General features: G+C 47.9%; 2 protein-coding genes and 1 long non-coding RNA gene across 5 annotated transcripts in view; 2 read left to right on the top strand and 1 right to left on the bottom strand.

Annotated features, from left to right (window-relative positions):
* The first annotated feature begins 213 nt into the window (after positions 1-213).
* Positions 214-25028, top strand: part of NF1 (neurofibromin 1) — a 365186-nt gene continuing 340371 nt past the window's right edge. For 2 of the 3 annotated variants that reach the window (XM_077311869.1, XM_077311867.1), the window contains exon 1: positions 214-493. In XM_077311869.1, the coding sequence (XP_077167984.1) occupies positions 434-493 (60 nt within the window). In that variant the 5' untranslated portion in view covers positions 214-433. Of the gene's footprint in view, positions 494-21797; positions 21912-25028 lie in introns of those variants that run through there. The other variant, XM_077311868.1, reaches the window with a different exon arrangement.
* LOC143824501 (uncharacterized) lies at positions 508-9540 on the top strand. Its single transcript, XM_077311872.1, has 4 exons — positions 508-7809; positions 8308-8391; positions 8569-8652; positions 8949-9540. Exons 1-4 carry the CDS (start codon positions 7188-7190, stop codon positions 9407-9409), a joined length of 1251 nt encoding a protein of 416 aa, XP_077167987.1. The 5' UTR covers positions 508-7187; the 3' UTR covers positions 9410-9540.
* LOC143824735 (uncharacterized) lies at positions 9910-10795 on the bottom strand. Its single transcript, XR_013226854.1, has 3 exons — positions 10393-10795; positions 10154-10273; positions 9910-10020 (listed from the first exon to the last, which is right to left on the bottom strand). It is a non-coding gene; the product is annotated as an uncharacterized LOC143824735 (long non-coding RNA).

The raw sequence follows: 25028 nt of genomic DNA, 5'->3' as shown, positions 1-25028 counted from the left end.
CTTTGACTTCTCTGTGCTATTTTGCGCATGTGCGCCCCTTTCTAATCGCAAGGCGTATGCGCTGAACCTCCCTCTTCGTGTCATACGCGTTGCCCTTTACCTTCTCCGCCCTCGCCTATCACATGCGAAGTCCCATTCCGGGGCGGGGGCACGCGTGGCGCATGTGCCTTATCACTCACACACATGCGCGGTGCCCTTTGGCTCCCCCGGTTCTCCCCGCGGAGTGTGCGCGTGCGCGGCCCTTGCGCTCCCTCCCGTTTGCCGCCGTTCGGTCCCGTGCGCATGCGCCGGCCTTGCCTCCCTCCCTCCCGCGTCTCCCGGGCTGGTGCTGGGGCGGGCGGGCTCCCGCTTCCGCTGAGGTGTCATGGCGGCTGAGGCGGCGGGCGGCAGCTGAGCGGCCGGCGAGACCCTCCCCCGCCCGGCTGGGCGAGCCATGGCGGCCCATAAGCCCGTGGAGTGGGTGCAGGCCGTGGTGAGCCGCTTCGACGAGCAGGTGCGCTGGGTCCCTTCCCTGGGGGCTCCTGAGGCGGGGACACGTGCGGGACGGGCCCGCGGGGCTCTCGGGGCCTCTGGGGCGGCCGCCGGGCGGAAGGCCGCGCTAGGGAGCTCGCCCCTTGTGGCGGCGGCGGCGGCGGCTCCGTCGCTTCTGCGTGTCCCTGTGGGCATCGGCCTGGAGAGTCGCGCCTGCAGGGGGATCCGGCACAACAAGGCTGCACGGCTGGGGGGGAAGTGAGTCCAGGCATCTTCACGTGCGGCCAGAGCGGGGGCTACTTGAAGAAACTGGGATTTGGGCCTGGGCCTGGAGGCAAGCAAATGACCGGGAGACTCTTCTGAACAGAGTTTGAGAAGCGCCTTGCCCTTTTAAAACAGAGAGCAGCAGTCTTTGCTTGTGATGGAAACAGGAAGCATTTCTTAGCCTCAGGCTATGGTAGTTTGAAAGCTGTTTATAGGAGGAGCAGTTGTTTGAATTGTGCTCCAAGAGCCCTCAATTGAAATAAGTTTGCTGTAATAAATAAGCTGAGTGGCTTTGAAAAAGCACTCTCGTTCAGGCTAGCTCTCAGTTTCTAAGTGAAAATAATGCTGACCATTATGAGTTCTGAAGAATAAGTGGAATGCAGTGCAGGTCAAACCAAACGAAGTTTTTGTGGTCATGTAGATTTAACAGTTTAATTACAGTCATGGTCTGATTGCTAATGGTGCAGATCAATAACTATCCTTTGTGTGTTCATGTTTGCTGAGTGGCTGCTTACTTGGGAAAGTGAATTTTTAGAATGAACTCATTATATGCATGTGCTAATTTGAATATAAATCATCATCATCTTAATTTTTTTATCCTGTCTTTCCTAAATGGCTCAGGGTGAATAACAGCACAGAATTTTAAGTGTGATCCCATCTTTGGATAGCTAAATGTAGAGACTTGGGCTGTGGACAAACAAAACAGATCTTTCTACAAACCTGAGAAAAGTTCCAAACTTGCAAAAACTTCTGAGATGAAAAAAAAATGCATTGAGAGATTTTTTATGTTTAAATAGGAAATTAGATTTTAACTGTCTGTTGTTTTTAAAACCAGGTATGTATGGGTTTTCACATGCCCTAATACTGTTGTCAGAGAGGGGCAGTCTGCAAATCAAATAATAATAATACAAAAATTATAAAAGGAGTGGCTATAAATTTAAGAAACAGGTGCTCTTTAGTGGTTGTTGCTAGGCAACCACAGCAGTATTCCCAGTCCTCCAGGTTTGCTTTCAGTAAGGCAAAGGAGCCCCTTCTAGGACTGTTTTGACCTGTGAGGGAGGTCTGGAGAAGGCTAAGCAGCAGTTATTGAGCAAATTGCTCCCATACAACCCAACCCTGGCTTTTTGCTACTGCTTGAAAGTGACCAACCTACAAAAGCCAATACGTGTAAGTCTTATGGTTCTCTCCAAAGTGGGAGCTGATCCCTGCTGATTTAGAATCATAGTTGAAAGGGATCTCATGGGTCATCTAGTCCAACCCCCTGCACTATGCAGGACACTCACATCCCAATCGCTCATCTACTGTAACCTGCCAACTCTTTGCCTTCACAGAATCAGCCTCTCGGTCAGATGGCTATCCAGCCTCTGTTTAAAGAGGAAGCCTGTTCCACTGAGAAACCGCTCTAACTATCAGGAACTTCATCCGGATGTTTAGATGGAATTTCTTTTGAATTAATTTCATCCTATTCGTTCTGGTCTATCCCTCTGGGGCAAGAGAGAACAATTCTGCTCCATCCTCCATATGGCAGCCTTTTAAATGCTTGAAGATGGTTATTAGATCCCCTCTCAGTCGTCTCTAGGCTAAAAAGACCAAGCTTCCTGAACCTATCTTCATATGTCTTGGTCTCCAAACCCCTCACCATCTTTGTTGCTCTCCTCTGGACATGTTCCAGTTTGTCAACATCTCTCTTCCACTGGGGTGTCCAAAACTGAACACAGTACTCGAAGTGAAACTGAACCAGAGCATAGTAAAGTGGTACCATCAGCTCCCATGATCTGGACATGATACTCCGTTTGATACAGCCCAAAATCCCATCTGCCTTTTTAGCCACTGAGTCACACTGCTGACTCATGTTCAATGTATGGTCTGCTAAGACTCCTAGATCCTTTTCGCCCATGCTACTGCCAAGACAAGTCTCCCCCATCTTATATTGGTGTACTTGGTATTTCATACCTAAATGTAGAACTTTACATTTGTCCCTATTGAACATTTTATTCAGTTTAGCCCACTTCTTGAGCCTATCAAGATCATCCTGTATTCTGTTGCTGCCTTCAGTTGTGTTTGCTACTCCTCCCAGTTTAGTATCATCTGCGAATTTAATAAGTATCCCCCCTAATCCCTCATCCAAATCATTTATAAATATGTTGAACAACACAGGCCCCAGGACAGATCCTTGTCACTCTTGTCACTTGTCCCTCTTTTCCAAGAAGATGCTGAACCAATAACAAGTACCCTCTGGGTACAATTTGTCAACCAGTTATTGATCCACCTGACAGAATTAGGATCCATACCGCATTTTACCAACTTGTCAACAAGAATATCATGTGGAAACTTATCAAAAACTTTACTGAAATCCAGATAAACTATGTCCACGGCATTCCTCTGATCCAGCAAGGTAGTCACTTTCTTGAAAAAAGAGATAAGGTTGGTCTGACATGACTTGTTCTTGCGAAACCCATGCTGAGTCTTCGAAATCACAGCTCTCAGTTCCATACAAGGCATAACCCAGTGATGTATCCCATGAATGACTTTACTTTCATTTCTATGGGAATCTGGTAACATTATTTGATAAATATTATCACTTGTACTGTAAAAATGTCCTGCTTTTAATGTTGTCTAGTAGTCAGAAGGGGACGACAGAGAATGAAGTGGCTGGATGGAGTCACTGAAGCATAAGTATATGGCCCCTTCCAACTCTATGATTCTATGATTCTAAGCAGTTGGTGCGAACTTAAATGGGCTCCGGGGAATGGTAGAGGACAAGAAGGCCTGGAGGATTATTGTCCATAGGGTCGCAATGGGCTGGACACGACTTTGCACCTAACAACAATAACAACAAGTAGTCAGCGTAGTGTGGCCTCTTTGTGTACCAATTCTATGTTTCTGGCTGGTCTAGAATGTTTTTGGAGTATACTTCTAATATCCTTATGCTTGTGAGATATCTCCCTTTCAGACCGTTCCAGTGTTATAGTTAACATATACTCCCCCCCTGACTTGAATAGCCCAATCTCATCAGATCTTGGAAGCTAGCCATAGTTAATCGTGGCTTGTATTTGGATGGGAGACCTCAAGGACCACTAGATTTATGATGCAGGCAGGAAATGGCAAACCACCTCCAAGTCTCTTGCTGAGTTTGTTAGACAATCCCAAGATCTCCTGGTTACTATATGATACGATAAATATAAAATTTTTATGTATTTATTATTAGTTTAGATTTCTATACTGCCGTTCCATATGGCTCAGGGCGGTTCACATACAACATTGCAGGGGTAATACATGGAACACTGAACATATCGTCACCAAATAACACATCAGCAACAATCCAGCAGTGAATCTAAATCAATAGAACTCTAATGGCTTTGGTCAGCGATAACAACAATTGCAACTTAAACAAAACCCCATGGAGGGGGTGTCTGAGGGGGGACCCGTGGATGTTGTTGGGCCAGTCGGACTCAAGCAAATGCCTGGTGGAGGAGCTCACTTTTGCAGGCCCTGCGGAGTTGTGGAAGTTCAGCCCTGACCTCTTCATTCCATCGGGGGGGGGGGCAGAACAGAGAAAGCTCTGGCCCTTGTTGACTACTGACGTGCTTCTTTGGAGCCAGGGATCACCAGCCAGTTGGAGGTGGCGGGGCGTAGTGCTCTTTGGGGGGCATAGGCAGATTGATGGTCTGTCAGGTACACTGGGCCCCGACCATGTATAGCCTTGAACATAAGAACCAAAACCTGATGGCTGATCTGGAATTAAATTGGGAGCCAGCTGAGTTGTTCAAGAGTAGGCCAGAGGTGGGATCTCCATGGTGAATTGGTGAGAATCCTGGCTATGGTATTCTGAGCAAGTTGTGGTTTCCAGATTAGGGATAAGGGCAGGCCCGCTTAGAGTGAGTTGCAGAAGTCCAGTCTAGAGGTGACGGTCGCATGGATCACTGTGGCCAGGTGTTCTGGGGCCAAGTAGGGCGCTAGTAGCTTGGCTTGGCAGAGGTGGCAGAAGGCCTGCCGTGCTACTCTAGTGACCTGGGCCTCCATGGAGAGGGAGGCGTCGAGGATCACAGCCAGGTTTCTAGCGGAGTGTGCCACTATTAGACGCACTCCATCCAGATTGGGTAAATACAATAATAACACAATACCTTTATTGGCATAGAGTAGGTAAGCAGGATAAACAACGTTGGTCAGGATACGTCAGACAGTTTAAATTTAAAAACTGAGGACAGAAATTCAGCCGTAATAAAAGTGACGTTGGCTTCCTTATCACTCAGTAGAAATTGGCATATCAGGTCTCTTGAATGGTTTCTCCGTTTTGGTATGAGAGGTATGATATGCCTTCTCTGTTCAGTGAACAAGGGACAATCCAGTAGGATATGTTGGATGGTGTCAGGAGAACTTGATTCACAGGTGCATAGTCTGTTTTCGAAGGGGATCTTGGCAAATCTCCCTTGTAATACTTTGGATGGAAAGGCGTTAAGCCGAGGAAACGAAAACGCTTTGCGATGGGGGGGGGGGGTAAATACTTAAGTTCTAAACTTCCATATTCTTGAATACTTCAGCCCAGTTGAGTGGTGCCTATTCCTTTTGTTTTTACCAAGAAAGTTCCAGGAATCTTCCTTTTAGAATGATCTAGGGGAGAGGATTTTGAACCTGCCACAAGCCAAAATGTTAAGAGACAACCTTCAGTTGTCTCAGTGGATTGGAGGTATCTTCACTGTTTAGTGGCATATTTGTGCCCCTCAGTTTGAGTGAGATTAATGCCAGTTGGAAGCTGTAGCTCTACTGTGTCCAGACTCCCCTTCCTTCCAGGTGTCTCAGTGTGTATTTCAATTTTCAGGGCTCAGGAGTAACTTGACGGTTCTGGATAACTTAGTGAGGTCTGATGCATTTTTGTATATGCATGTATGTAAACTGTAATGTATTGAGGAAATTGGGCAACTGCCCCTTTAAGACATTGCAGAAGGTTCCCCTGTGTGCGCGAATTGTGCCTATATAAGTAAGGAGTGTGTGTTATTTAGTTGCAAGTTGTTAGGTGCCCCTGTGTTTCTCTCTCTCTCTCTCTCTGCTACAATCCCTCCTTTGTCGCCAGTATTGTGTAGTGAGAGAGACACACACGTTCCAAAAACCCTTTATTAACACAACAGGGGCACCTAACAACTTGCAACTAATACACCGTTCCTTACTTATATAGGCACAATTCACACACATTGGAACTTTCTTCAGTGCCTTAAAGGGGCAGTTGCCCAATTTGCTCAATAAATTACATGTAAAACTCCTTCCAAATTACCTTGAGAGGCCATACACACCATTAACTTTTAACATTGTGCTGTATATGTGAAAAACATAGGGCCATTACGCACGGCTTCAAAGTAGCAGGATGGTTGCCAATTGGAAACGCTACAAATTTGCCATAACCCACGACGTCGTACACAATCTGCAACAGTCCTGCAACCGACCCGCAAAAAGCGCTTCGTTGTAGCGCTTCTAGGGGAATCCAGAAAACTGGATTCACCCTCCGGATAGCGATACACTCCTGCAACCAATCTGCAACAGTAGCGCCACAGACCATTGTTACCATTGTTGCGGTTTCTTCAAAGTCCCTCCTCCCGAGCCTTTCCTCCTAACTTCCGGCGAACTGTCCGCCATCTTTTTTCTCCGAGCGAGCGGGGATCTACGAGGCAACGAGACAGCGACTGGCTTTCAAGCACGATCACTTTCTTAAATTCTGCCCGGACACCACAATAGTTTTCCAAAAGCACAGTGGCACACACCGTCACGTTCCAAACATTTGCCCATAGCTTAAAACCCCGTCTACCGTAGGCCAGTACTAGCGGAGTCAACGTACGGGGATCATTTTTAAAAACTTTCCTCTGAGCGTGCCAACGAACGTTCGCCGCTCGCAGGCTCCTGTTTAGATTACTGGGGTTCAATAGATATGATTCGAGGTGATTTCAAGAGGGGCGGTTTATGTGTAGTGGGTCTTTGTGTGGTTCCGGGTGCGTGGTTGTGCTTGGGTGCGGACAACCCCTTCCATCGGCGGCTAGACCTCCGGCAAGCGGAGTCGCCGTCCGCCGTTCATTTTAAAAAACTGTCCGCTGAGCGTGCCAACGAACGTTCGCCAGTTACATGTCATTGATTTATGCTTTGGTTGGTGAATATTATTGGGGAACTGTCGCGTACCACTGCAATTGCTCTCGGTTTTACACCGGCATGCGTTTTTGTAATGGCGGACATCTCACTAAAATGGCTCCCGCTGCATGTTCAAACTGCTCTTCCCGCGTGTGGACGAATCAGCGCATGCGAGAAGTCAAACAAAAGGCGCTAATCTGGCCTTTAGGAGCAGATCCTGTTCCCGCGCGAGGAGTTTTGAACGTGACATGTGACCTAATGTGGCCAATGCGCGTGTCCCCTACTGCCCTCTACCAATCAGGAGCCGGCTAGTCCCTTTGTCTTTGTGTGCGGGAAGGTATATGATCCGTTGCACCCTGCACCTCGCACCACCATTTTGCTCAGCTACTAGCGAAAGCAACATGGAATCCTCTTCTCAAGCCTCGTCCGTCCCTGCAACCGGCCGTGGCCCAACTTGGAGGGACGCGGAGATCAGGGACCTGATCGGGATTTTCTCGGAGGAGAAAATCCAGGACGCGTTCCAGTCCTCCCACAGGAATAGGGAGGTCTTCGAACAAGTGGCCATTAAGATGCGTGCCCTGGGCCACAACAGGACCGGCCTTGAATGCCGGTCGAAGACCAAAACAATGAGGGCAGAGTACATGCGTGCCGTGAACCATAATAAGGGTTCCGGCAACGAAAAGGTTACCTGCCCCTACTTCGAGGAGCAGCGCCAGCTGTACGGAGACGGGGAAGGAGCCGGCAGGCCGAAGCGCGTCGGGAGGAGCCTTAAGGTGGTTCGGAAGCCGGCTGCCCCGGTCGAGGAACCACCCGCTGAGGAGGATCCCGGCGAGGGAACCTCGTCCAGCTTTCGGCCTCCACCCCCCGTCCAGCAACGACCAGCGGAATTGGTCACGGTGGACCTGATGGCCATCGCTCCTGGGGAGCCGGAGGAGGTTCCTGACCAAACGCCCCTTGCCTCCGGTAAGTAATTTTCTTTTTATTTTGTATTTTATTGTTTTTATATTGAGCAAATGTGTGTTCTGACGTTTGGGGATCGTTTTCTCGTGTGTTCGTTGCTACGCATAATATGATAGGATGTGGATTGCTTTGGGTGGCTTTTTAAAACGGTCGTGTTTAAACAACTACCCAAACAGTTTTGCAGCATGCCTCAGCCATAGGCCTTCTGCAGCGCTCTAGCCACTACTTTGGGACCTTGATGTGTGGTTCAGGTTGTGTGCTTGCTCCTTTTTCACCATTGTATGCCTTGTGTTCGTTGCAACGCATGCTATGCTTGGATGTTTGTGGATTGCTTTGGGTGGCTTTTTAAAACGGTTGTGTTTAAACAACAACCCAAACAGTTTTGTTGCATGCCTCAGCCATAGGCCTTCTGCAGTGCTCTAGCCACTTCTTTGGGAGCTTGCTGTGTGGTTCAGGTTGTATGCTTGCTCCTTTTTCACTATTTTCTGCTCTTGTCCACAGAGACACAGATGCCTGGGACGGTGGTCCTAGAGTCCCCTGCAGCAGTAGCAGAGGACAGTGATTCTGGGGCATCCACAAATGTTGGTAAGTATCAGTTGCAATAAGGGGGGGGGGTTTAACTGCTTTGTGCTTTTCTGTTTGTGCAGGGCAGCAGCACTGCCAAGAGACAGAAGATAGTCCCTCAACGTTGCTGCTTTAGGGTTTGAAGCTTGCTTTGCCACACTTTGGTCCTTAATCATGTTCTTTGTTCCCTTTTTTCAGATTTCATACCCGGGACACAGGAGGAGGAGGAGCGTGGGGTGGCTGGACCTCCTGCCCTGCGCAGGCGGATACACATACAAGATGGTGAGCGTGCATGAACTGTTCCTTTCGAGCCATGGCTGCAGGACAATGTCTGTGTGCAATAACTGTGTGCTTCCTTTTCATTTTTGTGCTCCCCTGGCATTGTTCTGAGTCTTGGTTTAACATGTAACCAAGACAGGCCACCATGGGCAAACAAACAATAACCGTGTGCTCCCCTGGCATTGTTCTGAGTCTTGGTTTAACAATATGTGACCAAGAAAGGCCACCATGTGCACCAGGGTGGGTTTTGACTGTCTCGTTGTTACTAACAGTTCTTTTTCTCTTTTTTATGCCAACAGAGGTCCTTTCTGAAGACGACGAGCCAGCTGGCTCACCACCCCGGGGCGCTCTCCCGGCTGAGGAGAGGCTGGCCAGGGAACGCGGCAGGCTGCGGCGCGTCTCCGTCCTCACTAGTGTGGGAGAAAGGATCCTGGAGCACTGCCAGGAGGAGTCCAGGCGTGCAGCTGCTGCAGACCAGGCGATGCTCTCTCTCGTGGCCCAGGAGGGCAAAAAATTCCGCGCCATCCTTAGGGATTCGAACAACTCGCTACGCGAAAGCGTGGAGGAAGTTCGAATGATAAGGAGGCTGATGGAGAGGGCGGTCGCGGTTATGGAGGCGGCCCCCCCTCCTCAGATTATAGTGAACGTCCCCCCCACCCAACCCACCCCCCCCACCACCTCCAGCACCCCCCCCACCCCCCCCACCACCTCCAGCACCCACCCCACCCACCCCCTCTCAGAATGCCGCGACACAAACTAGAAGGAGGACTGTTCTCGGGAAGAGAGTCGTGAAACCTGCGGACAAGTTCTCCCCCTCCTAGTTTGGGCCATTTTGTCTGTTTATCTGTGTTTGCTGTTGTCTGTTCAATAAAGTTTATGTTTTTGACTCTGTCTCAGTGTACCCTCTCTAGTGATTGTGCCTATTCTGGCACCGTTGTGTGGGTTGTAGGTTGGAGGGTGTTTTAAAGGTTAAAGGTGTTTTAGGAGTTTGGGGTGAAAGGTGTGCGAGTTCAAGGAGTCACACTGGAGTCTTTTTCAGGAAATTTACAACAAAATTTTATTTTCAGAAACAGTTCAACAGGGGAAAAAAACAAGGGAATTTAACTTGGACCCCCCCCCCACCACCACCCCCACCCGCCAAGAAAGCCAACTTTTTTTAACAAATTCAAATATTTAACAGGGATAGAAAAATGGGCAAAGTAACTGGGAAACCCCCCAACACCCCCCACCCCAAAACACAAAAAGAAATAAAAACTTAGGTCCCACCGCTCCCCTCCCCAGCCCCTTCCAGCGCCCTCACTCTCCTGCACAGCCGTCCCACGGTCCCCCTAACTTTGCGCCGGAAGACCTCTTCGTCCTCCTTCTTCTTAACTGTGTGGGGAGGGAGAAAAAGTACACATTAGTGCCACACATATTTTCCTATTTTTGTAGTTTACATGCATACACTTATTGGTGGCCTTAGCCACAGTGTGAGAAGAGTTGGGCAGTGGAGAACATAACCTACGTTCTTCCGCCTCCCTCTGCTGCCTTTGCTGCTCTAACTCCCCTTTGAGCTCTGCCACTTCGGCCTCTAAGGCAGTCACCCTTGCCTCCATGGCACGCAGCCTTGCCTCCATAGTTTCTGCTATAGAAATCAAACAAAGAATTTAATAACACTTCAAATGGGAGCATCACAGCAGGCTCCCATATTGCTCCATGGGGGAACACACACATGGGTCTCCCGCAGAGGCATAAAACTCTCACCTGCAGCCTGTCCTGAGGTGGAAGGCCCCTCTTCCTCCTCCTCACGCTCAGGTGCTTTTCCCATCTTGGATGGTGATTGTGTGGCTGGGCAAAGAAAAAGAGAAATCATAATTAAAAGCACACAAACCAGAGATGAAACACAGCTGGTAGACACACCACAGTTAGAGTCAAAGCGCATAACCAAAGTGGTTCCACACAGTACTGGCGGGCTAAGTCAGAGGGGGTTGACAGCATATAAATACTATTTCGAATTTCATTGGGGACAGTAGGGGAAAGAGGCAGCTAGTCATGCCATGCATGTTTAAGGGCAAAACAACGAGGGCATACTTACCCATATGCCTCCTCATTTCCAGGGGGGGCTTCCCAGCCTTCTCCCATATTTTAACCATCTGGTCGTGAAAGACCGTCCTCCCGCTTGGCTGCGGGACCCCCCCCAACTGCTCCAGACTGTTGAGGAAGTCCAGCTTCACTCGCTTAAATTTTGTCCGGACCTGCTCCCAGGTCCGGACATAGCCCCTCTCCCTCAGCTTTGATGCCAACACCAGGTAAGCACCCTTGGTGTGGCAGTGGGTGCTGGCCATAAGGCGGCCAACACTTTTCGATTGGAGCACCAGCTCCAGAAGTGCCTCAGCCTCGGCGCGCTGCCAGAAGGAGCCCTTCCGTGGCTTCGGCATCTTCGGAATGACGGTTAGGGAACGAACGTGCGTTGCTCCGATCGACCACCCCTATTTTAAATGTATCAAAGCTGCCCACCAATAAAATTATTCCTTGGAACATAAGTGGATTGATCCTCCGGTTTGACAGGGGTCGCCAATACTTCCTGGCTACCCGCCTCCCCGAACTTTCCCCGCTCAGCGCTTCCGTGTTGTGTGTGTCAATTTCAGTGGGAGTTAGCGTTTAGGGCTGTCAAAGTGCTTTTGGACCAGAGAATCCCCGTTTTTTTGCTGGCAAAGTACACAAACCGCACAAGACAAGGTTAAACAAAGAACACTAAACTTTATTCAACAACAAGAGAGTGGGAAAAACAATTAAACACGCCTCCTGTTTCTGTAGATGTGGGTGGCTATGGCGTCCCGAACCTTGCACCCCTCTGCATAGATTCTTCTTCTCCTTGCTTCAGGGATGTCTTGTGTGTCCTCAAGGACAACAGGATCAGGTTCATCCACAGGGAAGGGGATGTTATGTCCCTTGTCCTCGCATATGTTGTGCAAAATGACACACGCGATGATCAGCGGAGTCACATTGTCTATATGCACGTGTAGTCGGGACATCAGGCAACGGAACCGGGACTTCAAACGTCCAAAGGCACGCTCCACTACATTCCTTGCCCGGGAGTGAGTGAGGTTGTAGTGGCTATGCACGTCTGTCCTTGGCCGCTTGTAGGGAGTCATGAGCCAGCGTCGTATTGGGTAGGCTCCGTCCCCGAGCACCAACGGCGGCACACGCACGCCCTCAATGGTGGCGGTGGGGTTTCCTGGAACAAAGACCCCTTCGTCCATGGCTTTCCTGAGGTTGGATTCCCTGAAAACAAGGGCATCATGCCTCCTGCCACTCCACCCCACCTCGGCATCGATAAACCGGCCGGAGAAGTCCACAGTTCCTTGCAGGAGAACAGAACAAAAGTCCTTCCTGTTACCGAACTCCTTTATGCTTCCCCCGGGGGCACGGATAGGGATGTGGCTTCCATCGACGGCCGCAAAACAATGCGGGAATCCGAGCCTGGCAAACCCGTCCATACTCTGGAATAAGGGAAAGAAAAGAATATAAGCCATGGCATGTCAGCGTGGGGTGTATCGCGTCTTCGTTGCTGACCTGTCAAACAAGAAAAAAAATTTAAAGGGCAAAGGGGATCGAATGATACTCACCGCTCCAAGCCGGTCTCCGAGGCACACGACTTTGCTGAACAATTCCGCCTCCATGGCGAGGCAGAACTCCTTAAGGATATCGCCAACCGTAGTGACTCCGAGTCCGAATTGCTGGGCTACTGTCCGGAAGTACTGAGGGGTTGCCAAGTACCACAATGCGACCGCCACCCTTTTTTCCACTGGCACGGGGCGCCGCATGCCAGTGACTTGCCTCTCCATGCGTCCACGTAGAGCCTCCACGAGTTCAAAAAATGTCCCCCTAGACATTCTAAAGTTGGCAATCCAGTGGTCATCATCCCAGCGAGCCCACACAAAATTTTCCCACCAGTCAGAGGATCTTTCGTCCGCCCAGAACCGGGGGGGGAACCGGACCTCTGCCAGAGCTTGCCAGTGCCTCTTTGCCGCCATGGTTGCCCGTTGAGAACGTCTTGTGCTGCTGGTCATCGCTCTGGTAATACGTTCTCGGTATTCCTCTGAAGCAGCCCTCCTATGCTGCACACTGGTGCGGATACGCTGGACCAAGGCAATCACCCGAGCCAACAATTGAAAAATAATCCTCTCCATTGCAACGTTAACCTGTGCTGCGGGCAGTAGGCTACGCAAACAAAGAGAGGCCGACCGCGTGTCTGCCCAGGTGCATATAAGCAGGTAACCTGTGGGCGTGTACTGTGGGCGGGGATTAACCTTTCAAACATATCAATGCATCAACCTCTGGTTCATAGAAAACAATAGAAAACACGTTCCAAGGGCGCCAATGATTTGACGATAACGCGTTGCTACGGGTTTTCCTGGGTTTTTTAAAAAAAAGGGGACCCCGACAAGTCCGGCTTTAGGGTCGAGGTCAAAGGTGTGGCCGCAGTTTGATTGACGGGCACGGGAGACCAGAAGCGCTAAAAAGGGACCTCCTTTGTAGCGAAAAGACGGAGAACCGGAAGCCTGTGGGTTACGAAAGTGACGAGAAGTGAAAGTGCTAAATTCCGCAAAAACCGCAGCTGTGCGTTACGGGCACAGCTAGTTACATTTCGCTAGTTGAAGTAGCGCTTTCGCTAACAGCAACCAAATAGCAACTTTGAGCTCTGTGCGAAATGGCCCATAGTCTCAAGTGGTGGTGGGAAGCACCAGGGTTTAAAATTGAACCATCCTGAGAGACAATTCTGCATCTCCCTTTGATTCATGGGCTGTGAGTTTTTCTCTGACAGGGCCATTGTTTCTTGCTTAAAACTATCAAATTTCAAATTCAAATACCTTTATTGGCATAATCATAGCAAAACATCTGTATAAAAGCTTAACGCTATCCTGGAGCCTTGTCTTAATAAAGTATCCTGCAATAGGAGGTTTCTGCTAGAGATTTTGAGTGTGCTTAAATTTAGCAAACTTGTTCATTTCAGGAACATCTTTATTTCTTTAGGTTCTGGGTTGGAGTTGTGGTGTTTTTAAGCTACTTGTATGACATTCCAGTTACTTGATTCAGAGTGGCAGATATGAAGTATTTGCTTGTGAGAGCTTTTCAGGTATATCATTAGGGATGTGTACTAGATTATTCAGGTTTCCAATATTGTTTGGGGATTTTAGCTCATTATTTTGGACCTTCAAAAGGTTTGGAGTTTGTTATTCCCTGTTATTCTTTCAGGGTGTGTGCATGTGGAGTGGCTGTTTTCACACGAGTGAATGCAAACATGCAGGAAACGTAGTGCTGCCTGTTCACTAAAGACTATCCACCAAGTTTCAAGTAAATTCATAGAATCATAGAGTTGGAAGGGGCCATACAGGCCATCTAGTCCAACCCCCTGCTCAACGCAGGATCAGCCCTAAGCATCCTAAAGCATCCAAGAAAAGTGTGTATCCAACCTTTGCTTGAAGACTGCCAGTGAGGGGGAGCTCACCACCTCCTTAGGCAGCCTATTCCACTGCTGAACTACTCTGACTGTGAACAATTTTTTTCCTGATATCTAGCCTATATCGTTGTACTTGGAAGTTTAAACCCATTACTGCGTGTCCTCTCCTCTGCAGCCAGCAGAAACAGCATCCTGCCCTCCTCCAAGTGACAACCTTTCAAATACTTAAAGAGGGCTATCATGTCCCCTCTCAACCTCCTTTTCTCCAGGCTGAACATTTCCAAGTCCCTCAACCTATCTTCATAGGGCTTGGTCCCTTGGCCCCAGATGATCTTCATCGCTCTCCTCTGTACCCTTTCAATTTTATCTACGTCCTTCTTGAAGTGAGGCCTCCAGAACTGCACACAGTACTCCAGGTGTGGTCTGACCAGTGCCGTATACAGTGGGACTATGACATCTTGTGATTTTGATGTGATGCCTCTGTTGATACAGCCCAAAATGGCATTCGCTTTTCTTACCGCTGCATCACACTGCCTGCTCAAGTTTAGTTTACAATCCACAAGTACCCCAAGGTCTCGTTCACACACAGTGTTACCTAGAAGTGTACCCCCCATCCAGTAGGCATGCTTTTCATTTTTCTGACCCAGATGCAGAACTTTACACTTATCTTTATTAAATTGCATCTTGTTCTCATTTACCCAAATTGGATCAAGTAGTCTGATTCTGTGGGTTTTGATCAAGATTCTCCCAGCTATCCTAGGTGTCTCTATTGTTTCCTATGTGTGGAAAATCCTATGCTTTCTCGAAGACAAAGAAGGCAATAGCCGACAAACAAAAGCCACCAGTGGCCAAAAGCCTTCCAGTGTAACAGAACAAGCACAGTGGAGAATCCCAGAAGCACCAAAGGCCAATGCAGCAAAATTGAACACAACCCATGTTAAATGAGAGAATCCCACAGGAATCAGCTGAAGTAAGGGGCACTATTGCAAGCCCAACAGAACCAGTGTCAAATTGCAGAAACCAAGCAGAATCGTCAGCTGATGTTTTTAAGCCCAATCGAGCCAGTATCAAATCACAGAAGCCAAGCCAAATCAAACTGGCAATCCAGTACAAAGGGAACCAGCGAGACCTAGCGAGACACTGATAGATGTACTTCACTTCTCCAAGGAAGGTTCTAGACTTCTTTCATCATTTACTTTTACCAATGAAGAACCACCATACCAATATGTGAGCTTTAATTTAATTGTCATATTTTCTGTTTAACCACTACTCTAAGCTGGCTCTGTTCATTGGGAACTGTGAAGGCAAAGGGGTGGCAGGTTACAGTAGATGAGCGATAGGGATGTGAATGTTCTGCATAGCAGGCAGTGTGCATAGCAGGCAGTGTGATGCAGCGGTAAAAAAGGCAAATGCCATTTTGGGCTGTATCAACAGGGGCATCACATCAAAATCACAAGATGTCATAGTCCCATTGTATACGGCACTGGTCAGGCCACACTTGGAGTACTGTGTGCAGTTCTGGAGGCCTCACTTCAAGAAGGACGTAGATAAAATTGAAAGGGTATAAAGGAGAGCGACGAAGATGATCTGGGGCCAAGGGACCAAGCCCTATGAAGATAGGTTGAGGGACTTAACTTAATGTTCAGCCTGGAGAAAAGGAGGTTGAGAGGGGACATGATAGCCCTCTTTAAGTATTTGAAAGGTTGTCACTTGGAGGAGGGCAGGGTGCTGTTTCTGTTGGCTGCAGAGGAGAGGACACCCAGTAATGGATTTAAACTTTAAGTACAATGATATAGGCTAGATATCAGGAAAAACATTTTCACAGTCAGAGTAGTTCAGCAGTGGAATAGGCTGCCTAAGGAGGTGGTGAGCTCCCCCTCACTGGCAGTCTTCAAGCAAAGGTTGGATACACACTTTTCTTGGATGCTTTAGGATGCTTAGGGCTGATCCTGCGTTGAGCAGGGGGTTGGACTAGATGGCCTGTTGGCCCCTTCCAACTCTATGATTCTATGGTAGTGCAGGGGGTTGGACGATGACCCATGAGGTCCCTTCCAACTCTATTATTCTATGACTAGGGTCAAAGCCCGTTGTATCCAAGAATACAATGGGTGCTGGAGCTTGGCAGTGGGAAGAGGAAGGGGAGGAGTTGTCCAGTCTGTAAGGGTTGAATGTGTGTGTTGTGTGGGAGGTTGTGGTGGCATGGTGGCAAATGAGGGCATGGGTGTGGAGATATGGGTGTCAAGAACCTGTGGTGTGGAATGTTCGTTTAGTGTGGGAGAGGACTGACCTTTGGAAATTGTGGCATAGTGGTTACAGATGAGCTTTCCAGAGCCATGTCCTCAGATATGTGAAGGGAAAATCAGACTGGAAACTCTTCATAGGGGAAGATTACAAGGCAACCAATTCCTCCCAGTTCTGCGTCATTTCCCTTCTTGTGTGAATTAGGCCACATTCACTGAAATGCCCCTCTGCCCTAATACAAATGGGGTACACAGTACACAGGTGTCCACCCTATTCCTTCTGTCTTCCATGTTTTCACTGTTGGTAAAATGTTATGTGCCCACATGCTTCTTTCATGGTTGCTCCTTAGAAGAACAGATTTTTGTACCCTATTGCTTACTACCCAAAGGAGTCTCAAAGCGGTTTACAAACACCTTTTCCATTCATCTCTCCACAATAGTCAACCTGTGAGATATGTGGGGTTGTGAGAGATCTGAGAGAACTGGGAATGGGCTGCAGTGATTCAGCAGGCCTCAGGTGTCTCAAAGCATTTTCTAATCGTCTTCCCTTTCTCTCCCCATAGTAGACTCTCCATGAGGGAGGTGGGGTAGCGAGTCTCACAGGGAAGCTGGCAACCCTAAGAGGAAGTCTCTCTGTGTACAGCAGTCTTGACCTTAGTAAGGTTTTTTATACTGTTTTTTTTATTTGCCAGGCCAAGGTTATTTGCCAGGCCAATAAGTAATTTCAGTTACTATGTGTATCAAGACATTTACTTGTTCTCTATTTACAGTTTCAGGCTGTAAATATTTATTTAGATCTTCCTGCACTTTCCAGACTCACAGGACTGATGCTGGTCTGCCTGTCTGCGCCCCAGAATACAAACAGTTGATGGTAAGGGCTGGCCATAACCCATAGGCCAGGAGGGACACTCCTGCACCACTCCCTACCAACTGCAGGCAAAAATGGCTCCTTTGAAGGCTGGACTCTGAGGCATTGTACGATTTTGAAGTCCCACCTCCAAACCTCCAGGAATATTTCCAACCCAGGGGTAGCCAACCTACAGGTGTGGCCTGGAGAGCTCCTGGAATTACAGCTCATCTGCAGAGTATAAAGATCAGCTCCCCAGGCAGAAAGAGCTACTTTGGGCAGGGTTGTGGTAGAGAAGAAACATTTAAGGCTTCCCGCACAGGTTGTTATTGAATTGAAAGATTTGAGGCCTACTGCACAGGGTTGTTGTGCAGATGAAACAGGAGACAAAAGAGCCAGCTTCCTCTGCAGAATAACGCTGTGCAGTGGCCTCAAATCTGCAGAGAGTTGCAAAGAAGAAAGACACATGGCTTGGCTGTGTCTAACCCCTGGCCAGAGCAGTATTTTAAGTGAGAAGGGGCTTTTCTGTGGCCTCCCTGTCAGGCAACTGTTTGGCAGAAGGGGAAAGTCCCCCCCCCTCAAAAGGAAGGCCCTCAGGCTCCCCTGCGTTGCTCTTGGAATGGCCTCCTCCCCTCAGTCAGGGCCTGTCAGAGGCTCCTTCCCAGCAGGCTTTGCGGCTCCTGATTGGGCCCTCTGAGTTTTTATCCTGGACAGGGCCCGCCCTAACTCCTCCCCAGGTTGCCTTACCCTTTTATTTAATAGGAGCGGTTAAAGATTCTATGATTCTATGTACAATTTCTAGGCAGCTGTGCATTCTAATGATCTTTGTACTTAGTGAAGCTTTTCCATTTGTGAGTTTATACCATACTAGGGACCAAGCCCGTTGTACTTGTAAATACAATGGGTGCTAGGTGTGCTTTTGGGGCATCCCCCCCCCCCAACGATATAGGCTAGATATCAGAAAAAAATTTTCACAGTCAGAGTAGTTCAGCAGTGGCATAGGCTGCCTAAGGAGGTGGTGAACTCCCCCTCATTGGCAGTCTTCAAGCAAAGGTTGGTTACACACTTTTCTTGTATGCTTAGGGCTGCGTTGAGCAGGGGGTTGGACTAGATGGCCTGTATGGCTCCTTCCAACTCTATGATTCTATGCATGGTTAATTCAGACTACTGGATTATCATGTTTGAAAACTAAACCCCTCCCTGTGAACTGAATGCCAAATGACCAATCTATGGGATCATAGTTAGCAAATTAATGTTCTCTTCAGTTACGGAATCCACTGTGATTGTTGTTTACCTGATAATATGAATTGCGCTGCACTTTCCCTATGTTCTGGGTCAACCACCCTGAGCCCGCAAGGGAAGGCGATATAGAAATATAAGAAATAAAATAAATACGCCCTACAATAGATTGTGAAAATCATTCAGTTCCAGATCCTTGGGGTTTCCTGTGGCAGCATATTTTTCTTCATGTCTGGGAAATCCCCAAGCATTTTATGTAATAGAAATCTTTATACATTTCCTTTCCTCATGTCTCCAAGTGCAAATTAAAGCATACAAAATACAGTGAAATCCTAAATAATGCCCGAGCAGCCCACATCCTATTAAAAGCCCTAACAGCAAAACAAAAACAAAAAAATCATTGCCTCTTTAAAATGTCTTGGAGTGGCTTCCTCCTCGGAGAATGCCTTGTGGTCAGTGCCAGGTAGGCTACCTCAAGTGAGGAAGGTGCAAATATGTCAGAGCCTCTGTGGTGTCCGTGCATAGCTGGGTGCCCTTGTTATCTGTGCAGGAGGTGGGTAGTCCGTCGCTGAGTCCATTGCTGTCTGGTCATTTTCATGACAAAATCCAAGAAAAGGACAGGTTTTCCTAGAGGGTAGATGGAGGTGCTGTGCGTTTGATGCAATTTCAGAGTCTGTTTTTGAAGCAACCAGTGGTCTGGTATTAGAGTCCAGATTTGGCAACCTTTTCAAAGTCAACCGAGGTGTGCACAGGATTATAAGTGCTGCAGCCAGTTTGGTTAGGATGCTTGTAATGGTAAAGAGGTTTTTAAAAAAGTGTATACAGGTACACAAGATGTATTCTCATGTGATCTCCCTATGCATAATGAAGTAAAGTATGACTGACAAAGCATAGCTTAAGCTGGACTAGTGTAGCTTGAAGTCACTGTCATCCACTTTGTGGAAGTTCAGATCCGGCTAGCAATGTTGCCAATGGCTTCTGAATGGCAGGACGATCGTTAGGTTCAGATGCTTAACTATATCAAGGGATGTTTTCAGAATATGGGCTTTCAAGACTATTACGCTGCAAGGCCAGTGACATCCTACCAACACAGATGTGATCAAGTGCCTAACAATCAGGAGATTGTCAAGAGGAACTAAGAAAGAAAAGGAAAACGTAGAGGAACTAAGAAAGAGAAAGAAAAGGAAAATGTTCAGGAAATGGAGGGAAGGACAGAGCTCTAAAGAAGAGTACCTACAGGTTACTAGGCACTGTAGATCAATCATAAGAAAGGCCAAAGCTGAGAGTGAGCTAAGATTGGCCAGGGAAGCCCATTGTAACAAGAAAAGATTTTTCAGTTATGTGAGGAGCAAACGTAAAGTAAAGGAGGCAATAGGCCCGCTGTTGGGTGCGGATAGACAAACTCTAATGGAAGATGCAGAGAAAGCAGAAAGGCTTAGTGCCTATTTTACATCTGTTTTTTCCCACAGGTCAAAGTGCTTAGGCACATCTAGAGATGGCCATAGCCAAAGGACAGTGTCTGGGTGGCAGGTTAACATGGATAGAGAGGTTGTCGAGAGGCATTTAGCTGCACTGGATGAGTTCAAATCCCCTGGCCCGGATGAAATACACCCGAGAGTACTCAAAGAACTTTCCAGAGAACTTGCACAGCCCTTGTCCATCATCTTCGGAACCTCTTTAAGGACTGGAGATGTCCCGGAGGACTGGAAGAGAGCAAATGTTATTCCAATCTTCAAAAAAGGGAGGAAGGATGACCCGGGAAACTACAGACCAGTGAGTCTGACCTCTGTTGTGGGGAAGATAATGGAGCAGATATTAAAGGGAGCAATCTGCAAACATCTGGAGGACAATTTGGTGATCCAAGGAAGTCAGCATGGATTTGTCTCCAACAGGTCCTGCCAGACCAACCTTGTTTCCTTTTTTGACCAAGTGACAGGTTTGCTAGATCGGGGAAATTCGGTTGATGTCATTTACTTGGATTTTAGTAAAGCTTTTGACAAGGTTTCCCATGATGTTCTGATGGATAAATTGAAGGACTGCAATCTGGATTTTCAGATAGTTAAGTGGATAGGGAATTGGTTAGAGAACCGCACTCAAAGAGTTGTTGTCAATGGTGTATCATCAGACTGGAGAGAGGTGAGTAGCGGGGTACCTCAAGGCTCGGTGTTTGGCCCGGTACTTTTTAACATATTTATTAATGATCTAGATGAGGGGGTGGAGGGACTACTCATCAAGTTTGCAGATGACACCAAATTGGGAGGACTGGCAAACACTCCGGAAGATAGAGACAGACTTCAACGAGATCTGAACACAATGGAAAAATGGGCAAATGAGAACAAGATGCAATTTAATAAAGATAAGTGTAAAGTTCTGCATCTGGGTCAGAAAAATGAAAAGCATGCCTACTGGATGGGGGATACGCTTCTAGGTAACACTGTGTGTGAATGAGACCTTGGGGTACTTGTGGAATGTAAACTAAACATGAGCAGGCAGTGTGATGCAGCGGTAAAAAAGGCAAATGCCATTTTGGCCTGTATCAACAGAGGCATCTCATCAAAATCACAAGATGTCATAGTCCCATTGTATACGGCACTGGTCAGACCACACTTGGAGTACTGTGTACAGTTCTGGAGGCCTCACTTCAAGAAGGACGTAGATAAAATTGAAAGGGTACAGAGGAGAGCGACCAAGATGATCTGGGGCCAAGGGACCAAGCCCTATGAAGAAAGGTTGAGGGACTTGGGAATGTTCAGCCTGGAGAAAAGGAGGTTGAGAGGGGACATGATAGCCCTCTTTAAGTATTTGAAAGGTTGTCACTTGGAGGAGGGCAGGATGCTGTTTCTGTTGGCTGCAGAGGAGAGGACACGCAGTAATGGGTTTAAACTTCAAGTACAACGATATAGGCTAGATATCAGGAAAAAATATTTCACAGTCAGAGTAGTTCAGCAGTGGAATAGGCTGCCTAAGGAGGTGGTGAGCTCCCCCTCACTGGCAGTCTTCAAGCAAAGGTTGGATACACACTTTTCTTGGATGCTTTAGGATGCTTAGGGCTAATCCTGCGTTGGGCTGGCGGTTGGTCTAGATGCCTGTATGGCCCCTTCGAACTCTATGATTCTATGATAGCCGCTATCGGACTCACTTAGAGAGGCTTATGAGTCCCATGATTACTTATGAGATGACTACCCCACTTTGTTTTCTGCCCAGTTTTCTTTTTTCCCCCCTGTCTTTTGTCACTTCTGTGCCTGGGACAACACTGCATAATACAGACTTTTCTTGGTGTGTGTGTGTGTGCACGCATGTGGGAGAAGTGCAACTTTTAGTTTGTATTCTGTTTTGATCAAAAACTGCTGACTTTGCTCAAAGGTATAACTTCCTCCAGGTACGTTTTTGGCATGATTCCATTGCTCTGTTGAGTGGAAAACGACGCATGAGGGAAATGGTTGGTTTGTGAACTTTTGAAGACTTCATGGATTATAACTTGAAACAGAGCACGGTAAATATTCGGATTAGTTGAGTTGCTTCTAATAATTGATACTGTAGCAGTGACTCAGATAAAGTTGAATCTAGGTTCTGTCAGTCATGTTTTCACCAACATATATTGAGAAAAATCTGTTCTTCCTCTATAGGGTGAGGATATCTTTCAAGTGATTTCCACCAATCCATCAGGGAGGCAAGACTTTACAAAGTTCTTCTTCCTGTTGTCATCAGGTGTGAGTCACCCAGGAATCAGTTCGTTTCCTGCCTCAATAGGGAGAGCACTGAGCAGGCAGCGTTGCAGACCATCTAAGAGGAAGAGCCTTATTCTTTAAATAGTGGGGCTTCTAAATTTACTAAGTTGGATTGCCTTTCTTGCTTGTTGTTGTTAGGTGCGAAGTCGTGTCCGACCCATCGCGACCCCATGGATAATGATCCTCCAGGCCTTCCTGTCCTCTACCATTCCCCAGAGTCCATTTAAGTTTGCACCGACTGCTTCAGTGACTCCATCCAGCCACCTCATTCTCTGTCGTCCCCTTCTTCTTTTGCCCTCAATTACTCCCAGCATTAGGCTCTTCTCCAGGGAGTCCTTCCGTCTCATAAGGTGGCCAAAGTATTTCAGTTTCATCTTCAGGATCTGGCCTTCTAAGGAGCAGTCTTGCGAGCTACAGCTAAACAGAAGGCAAGAAAGGGAGCAGAGCTATTCGAGGCGATCCTCCCAATTGTTTGATTGGCAGCCATTATAGGGACTGCTTTTCAGCTTCCTGGAAAAAAATGGAACATGATGATATTTTACTCTCAGAAGGGGAGAGAATTTCCCATTGTAGGAGAAGACAACAAAAGGGCAAATAAGTTGGTGGGCACCTCCTCTGGGACCGTCCCCCAACCACCAGTCCGGCTTTCCCAAGGAACAAGTGAGAAGAAGGGGAACCCATGTGCCCAAGTACAGAGGTGTGCGGTGGCCATTTTTGAAAAGATTGGCATGGTGTGGAATGGGCCTCATCCGTTACACGGGAGCCGCTTGCACATGAGGCGACCTGTAACACGCCAGAGACAGAGCCTCCGGGCAGCCTACAATTTCTAGACATTTGATCAAATATATGAAAAGTTTTCTGGCAGCTGTCTGAAGAATGGGACAGCAGGAGAAGGGTAGGGGAGGATCAGTATAGAGATAGTCACTCCCCCCCCCCGCCCCATTATAGAGGTAGGCATGATTCACAGGAGGAACCAACAGCCTCTTGGAAGACAAAAGCAGCCCTGAAAAGAGCATATTGCAGTCCCAGGAAGGTCATCCATGCATTCTGATGAGGAGTCTTCTAAAGCAGGGGTCCCCAATCATTTTATCACCAGGGACTGGTCAACGCTTGACAGTTTTACTGAGACCGGGGGGGGGGTATCTTAAGGGCCAATTTACCTGTGATGCAGATTGGCTGCACGACATAAGGCACTATTGTTGTTTTACATATGTATGTGCCTGGAATTTTGTTGCTATATGTAGGTCAAATCATATGCCAATAATGGTGTCTGAATCTAGAGTAGGGTGCAAATCAAATTATATGTAAACCGCCCTGAGCCATATGGAAGGGCAGCATAAGAAATAAACAAACAAACAAGCAAATAAATGAGTCCATGTGATACTTTTTATAAAGACTAGCCACAAATACTAAGAAACTAGTCAAAATACTGAGATTTTAAGATCTCCAGAACTCTTAATCAAGATTACTTTAAAAAATGACCTTTATTTGCTTACAGAAGCCAGTGTAGGGTAGTAGTTAAGTAGTTAAGAGTGTCAGTGTAGTAGTTAAGAGTGTCAGACTACGGTCTCAGAGACCCAGGTTCAAATTCTGACTGCTGCCATGGAAGCTTGCTTGGTGCCCTTGGGCCAGTCATACACTCTCGGCCTAACCTACCTCACAAGGTTGCTGTGATGATAAAAATGGAGATGAGAAAGAGGATGCAAGCAGCTTTGGGTCCCCATTGGGGGGAATGCGGAGTATAAATTAAGTAAATTAATAAAGATATTAAGCTAGGATTACCAGATGTCTTTTTAAATGACATGTCCTCCTTTGGGCTGTTCTTTAAAAAGGATAAAATGTCCTTGGGGGGGGGGGGGCTGGAAGTAGAGCTGCCAGTCCCCAGGGGGACCTGGGGATCCCCTGATTTCGCAGCTCATCTCCAGGCAACAGAGGGTGGCCAAAATGATTAGGGGATAGTTGGAAGATTAGGAATAGAACTAGTTAGCAATGATCACAGGTTCAACAATAGGATCATTTGAAATGCAATCTGCCCTAGTGATCACTCCTTTGAAATATGGGAAGTACTAAAAGGAATGACAAGAATGCCCATTAGGAACAATGGATCTTGTCATTCCGTTTAGTAGATCCCTGGAAATATGCCCTCTTTTTCGCTTTTGCGGGGAAGTTACAAAAGATCCGCGTCAGCTTTGCTGGGAAGGAAATCTGTCTTTCAGTCCCCATTGTGGCTTGCAAATATATTTGCAATATATATTTGCAAATATATTTTTTGATTTATTTTTTTATACTCTATTTGGGCCTCCTGCCTGCTCATTCGGATGCCTGTATCTTTCCTGGATTAGCCCTTCCACTTTGCAAAACATGGTGACCCTCAGCCACCTGTCCCCACATCCAGGCGGCGAGCAGCAGCCAAGGCACGAAAGCCCTCTGCCCATGCTCAGGGGCACTTCCCCTTTCCCAGGGTGATGTATGTCAACCACGGCCTGCTCTGCGCGGCCCTTTGCAGGGCAAGGGGGAACGCCGGGGCTGAGCGCTCCTGCTCGGCACCGATGCGGAGGTCCCCGTGGCACTCTTTGTCTGCCTCGGCCAGGCCCCTTTAATGAGCTTCCTCTCCCGCCCCTTGCTTTGCCCTGTGGTGGTGATGTCAGTGCGGGGCCGGTTTGCCTGCGGCTGCTGCTGACAGCACGAGGCCATGGAGGCTGCCGGAGCGGGAGCCGCACAGGTTCATCGCATGGGTGGGCTGCGGTGGCAATCAGGGACGGCGTGGCGGCTTGGCGAGAGCAAATCCAAAGCCACAAAGGAAGCGGGGTCCAGCTGGGCCTCCCCTTCCCGTTCCCAAGTATCCTTCATTGTCCTCCTCTGACTCCCCATGGGAAGCAGGG

The sequence above is a fragment of the Paroedura picta genome, chromosome 15 (genome assembly GCF_049243985.1).
Source record: "Paroedura picta isolate Pp20150507F chromosome 15, Ppicta_v3.0, whole genome shotgun sequence".
Classification (NCBI taxonomy): domain Eukaryota; kingdom Metazoa; phylum Chordata; class Lepidosauria; order Squamata; family Gekkonidae; genus Paroedura; species Paroedura picta.
Note: the sequence above shows the minus strand (reverse complement) of the source record. Positions and strands in the feature narration are given on the sequence as shown.

Coding starts and splice junctions, on each gene's coding strand:
- LOC143824501 (XM_077311872.1), top strand. CDS start 7,188: ATGATCCGTTGCACCCTGCACCTCGCACCACCATTTTGCTCAGCTACT. Junction 7,810..8,307: donor CCAAACGCCCCTTGCCTCCG/GTAAGTAATTTT, acceptor TCTTGTCCACAG/AGACACAGATGCCTGGGACG. Junction 8,653..8,948: donor GCGGATACACATACAAGATG/GTGAGCGTGCAT, acceptor TTATGCCAACAG/AGGTCCTTTCTGAAGACGAC.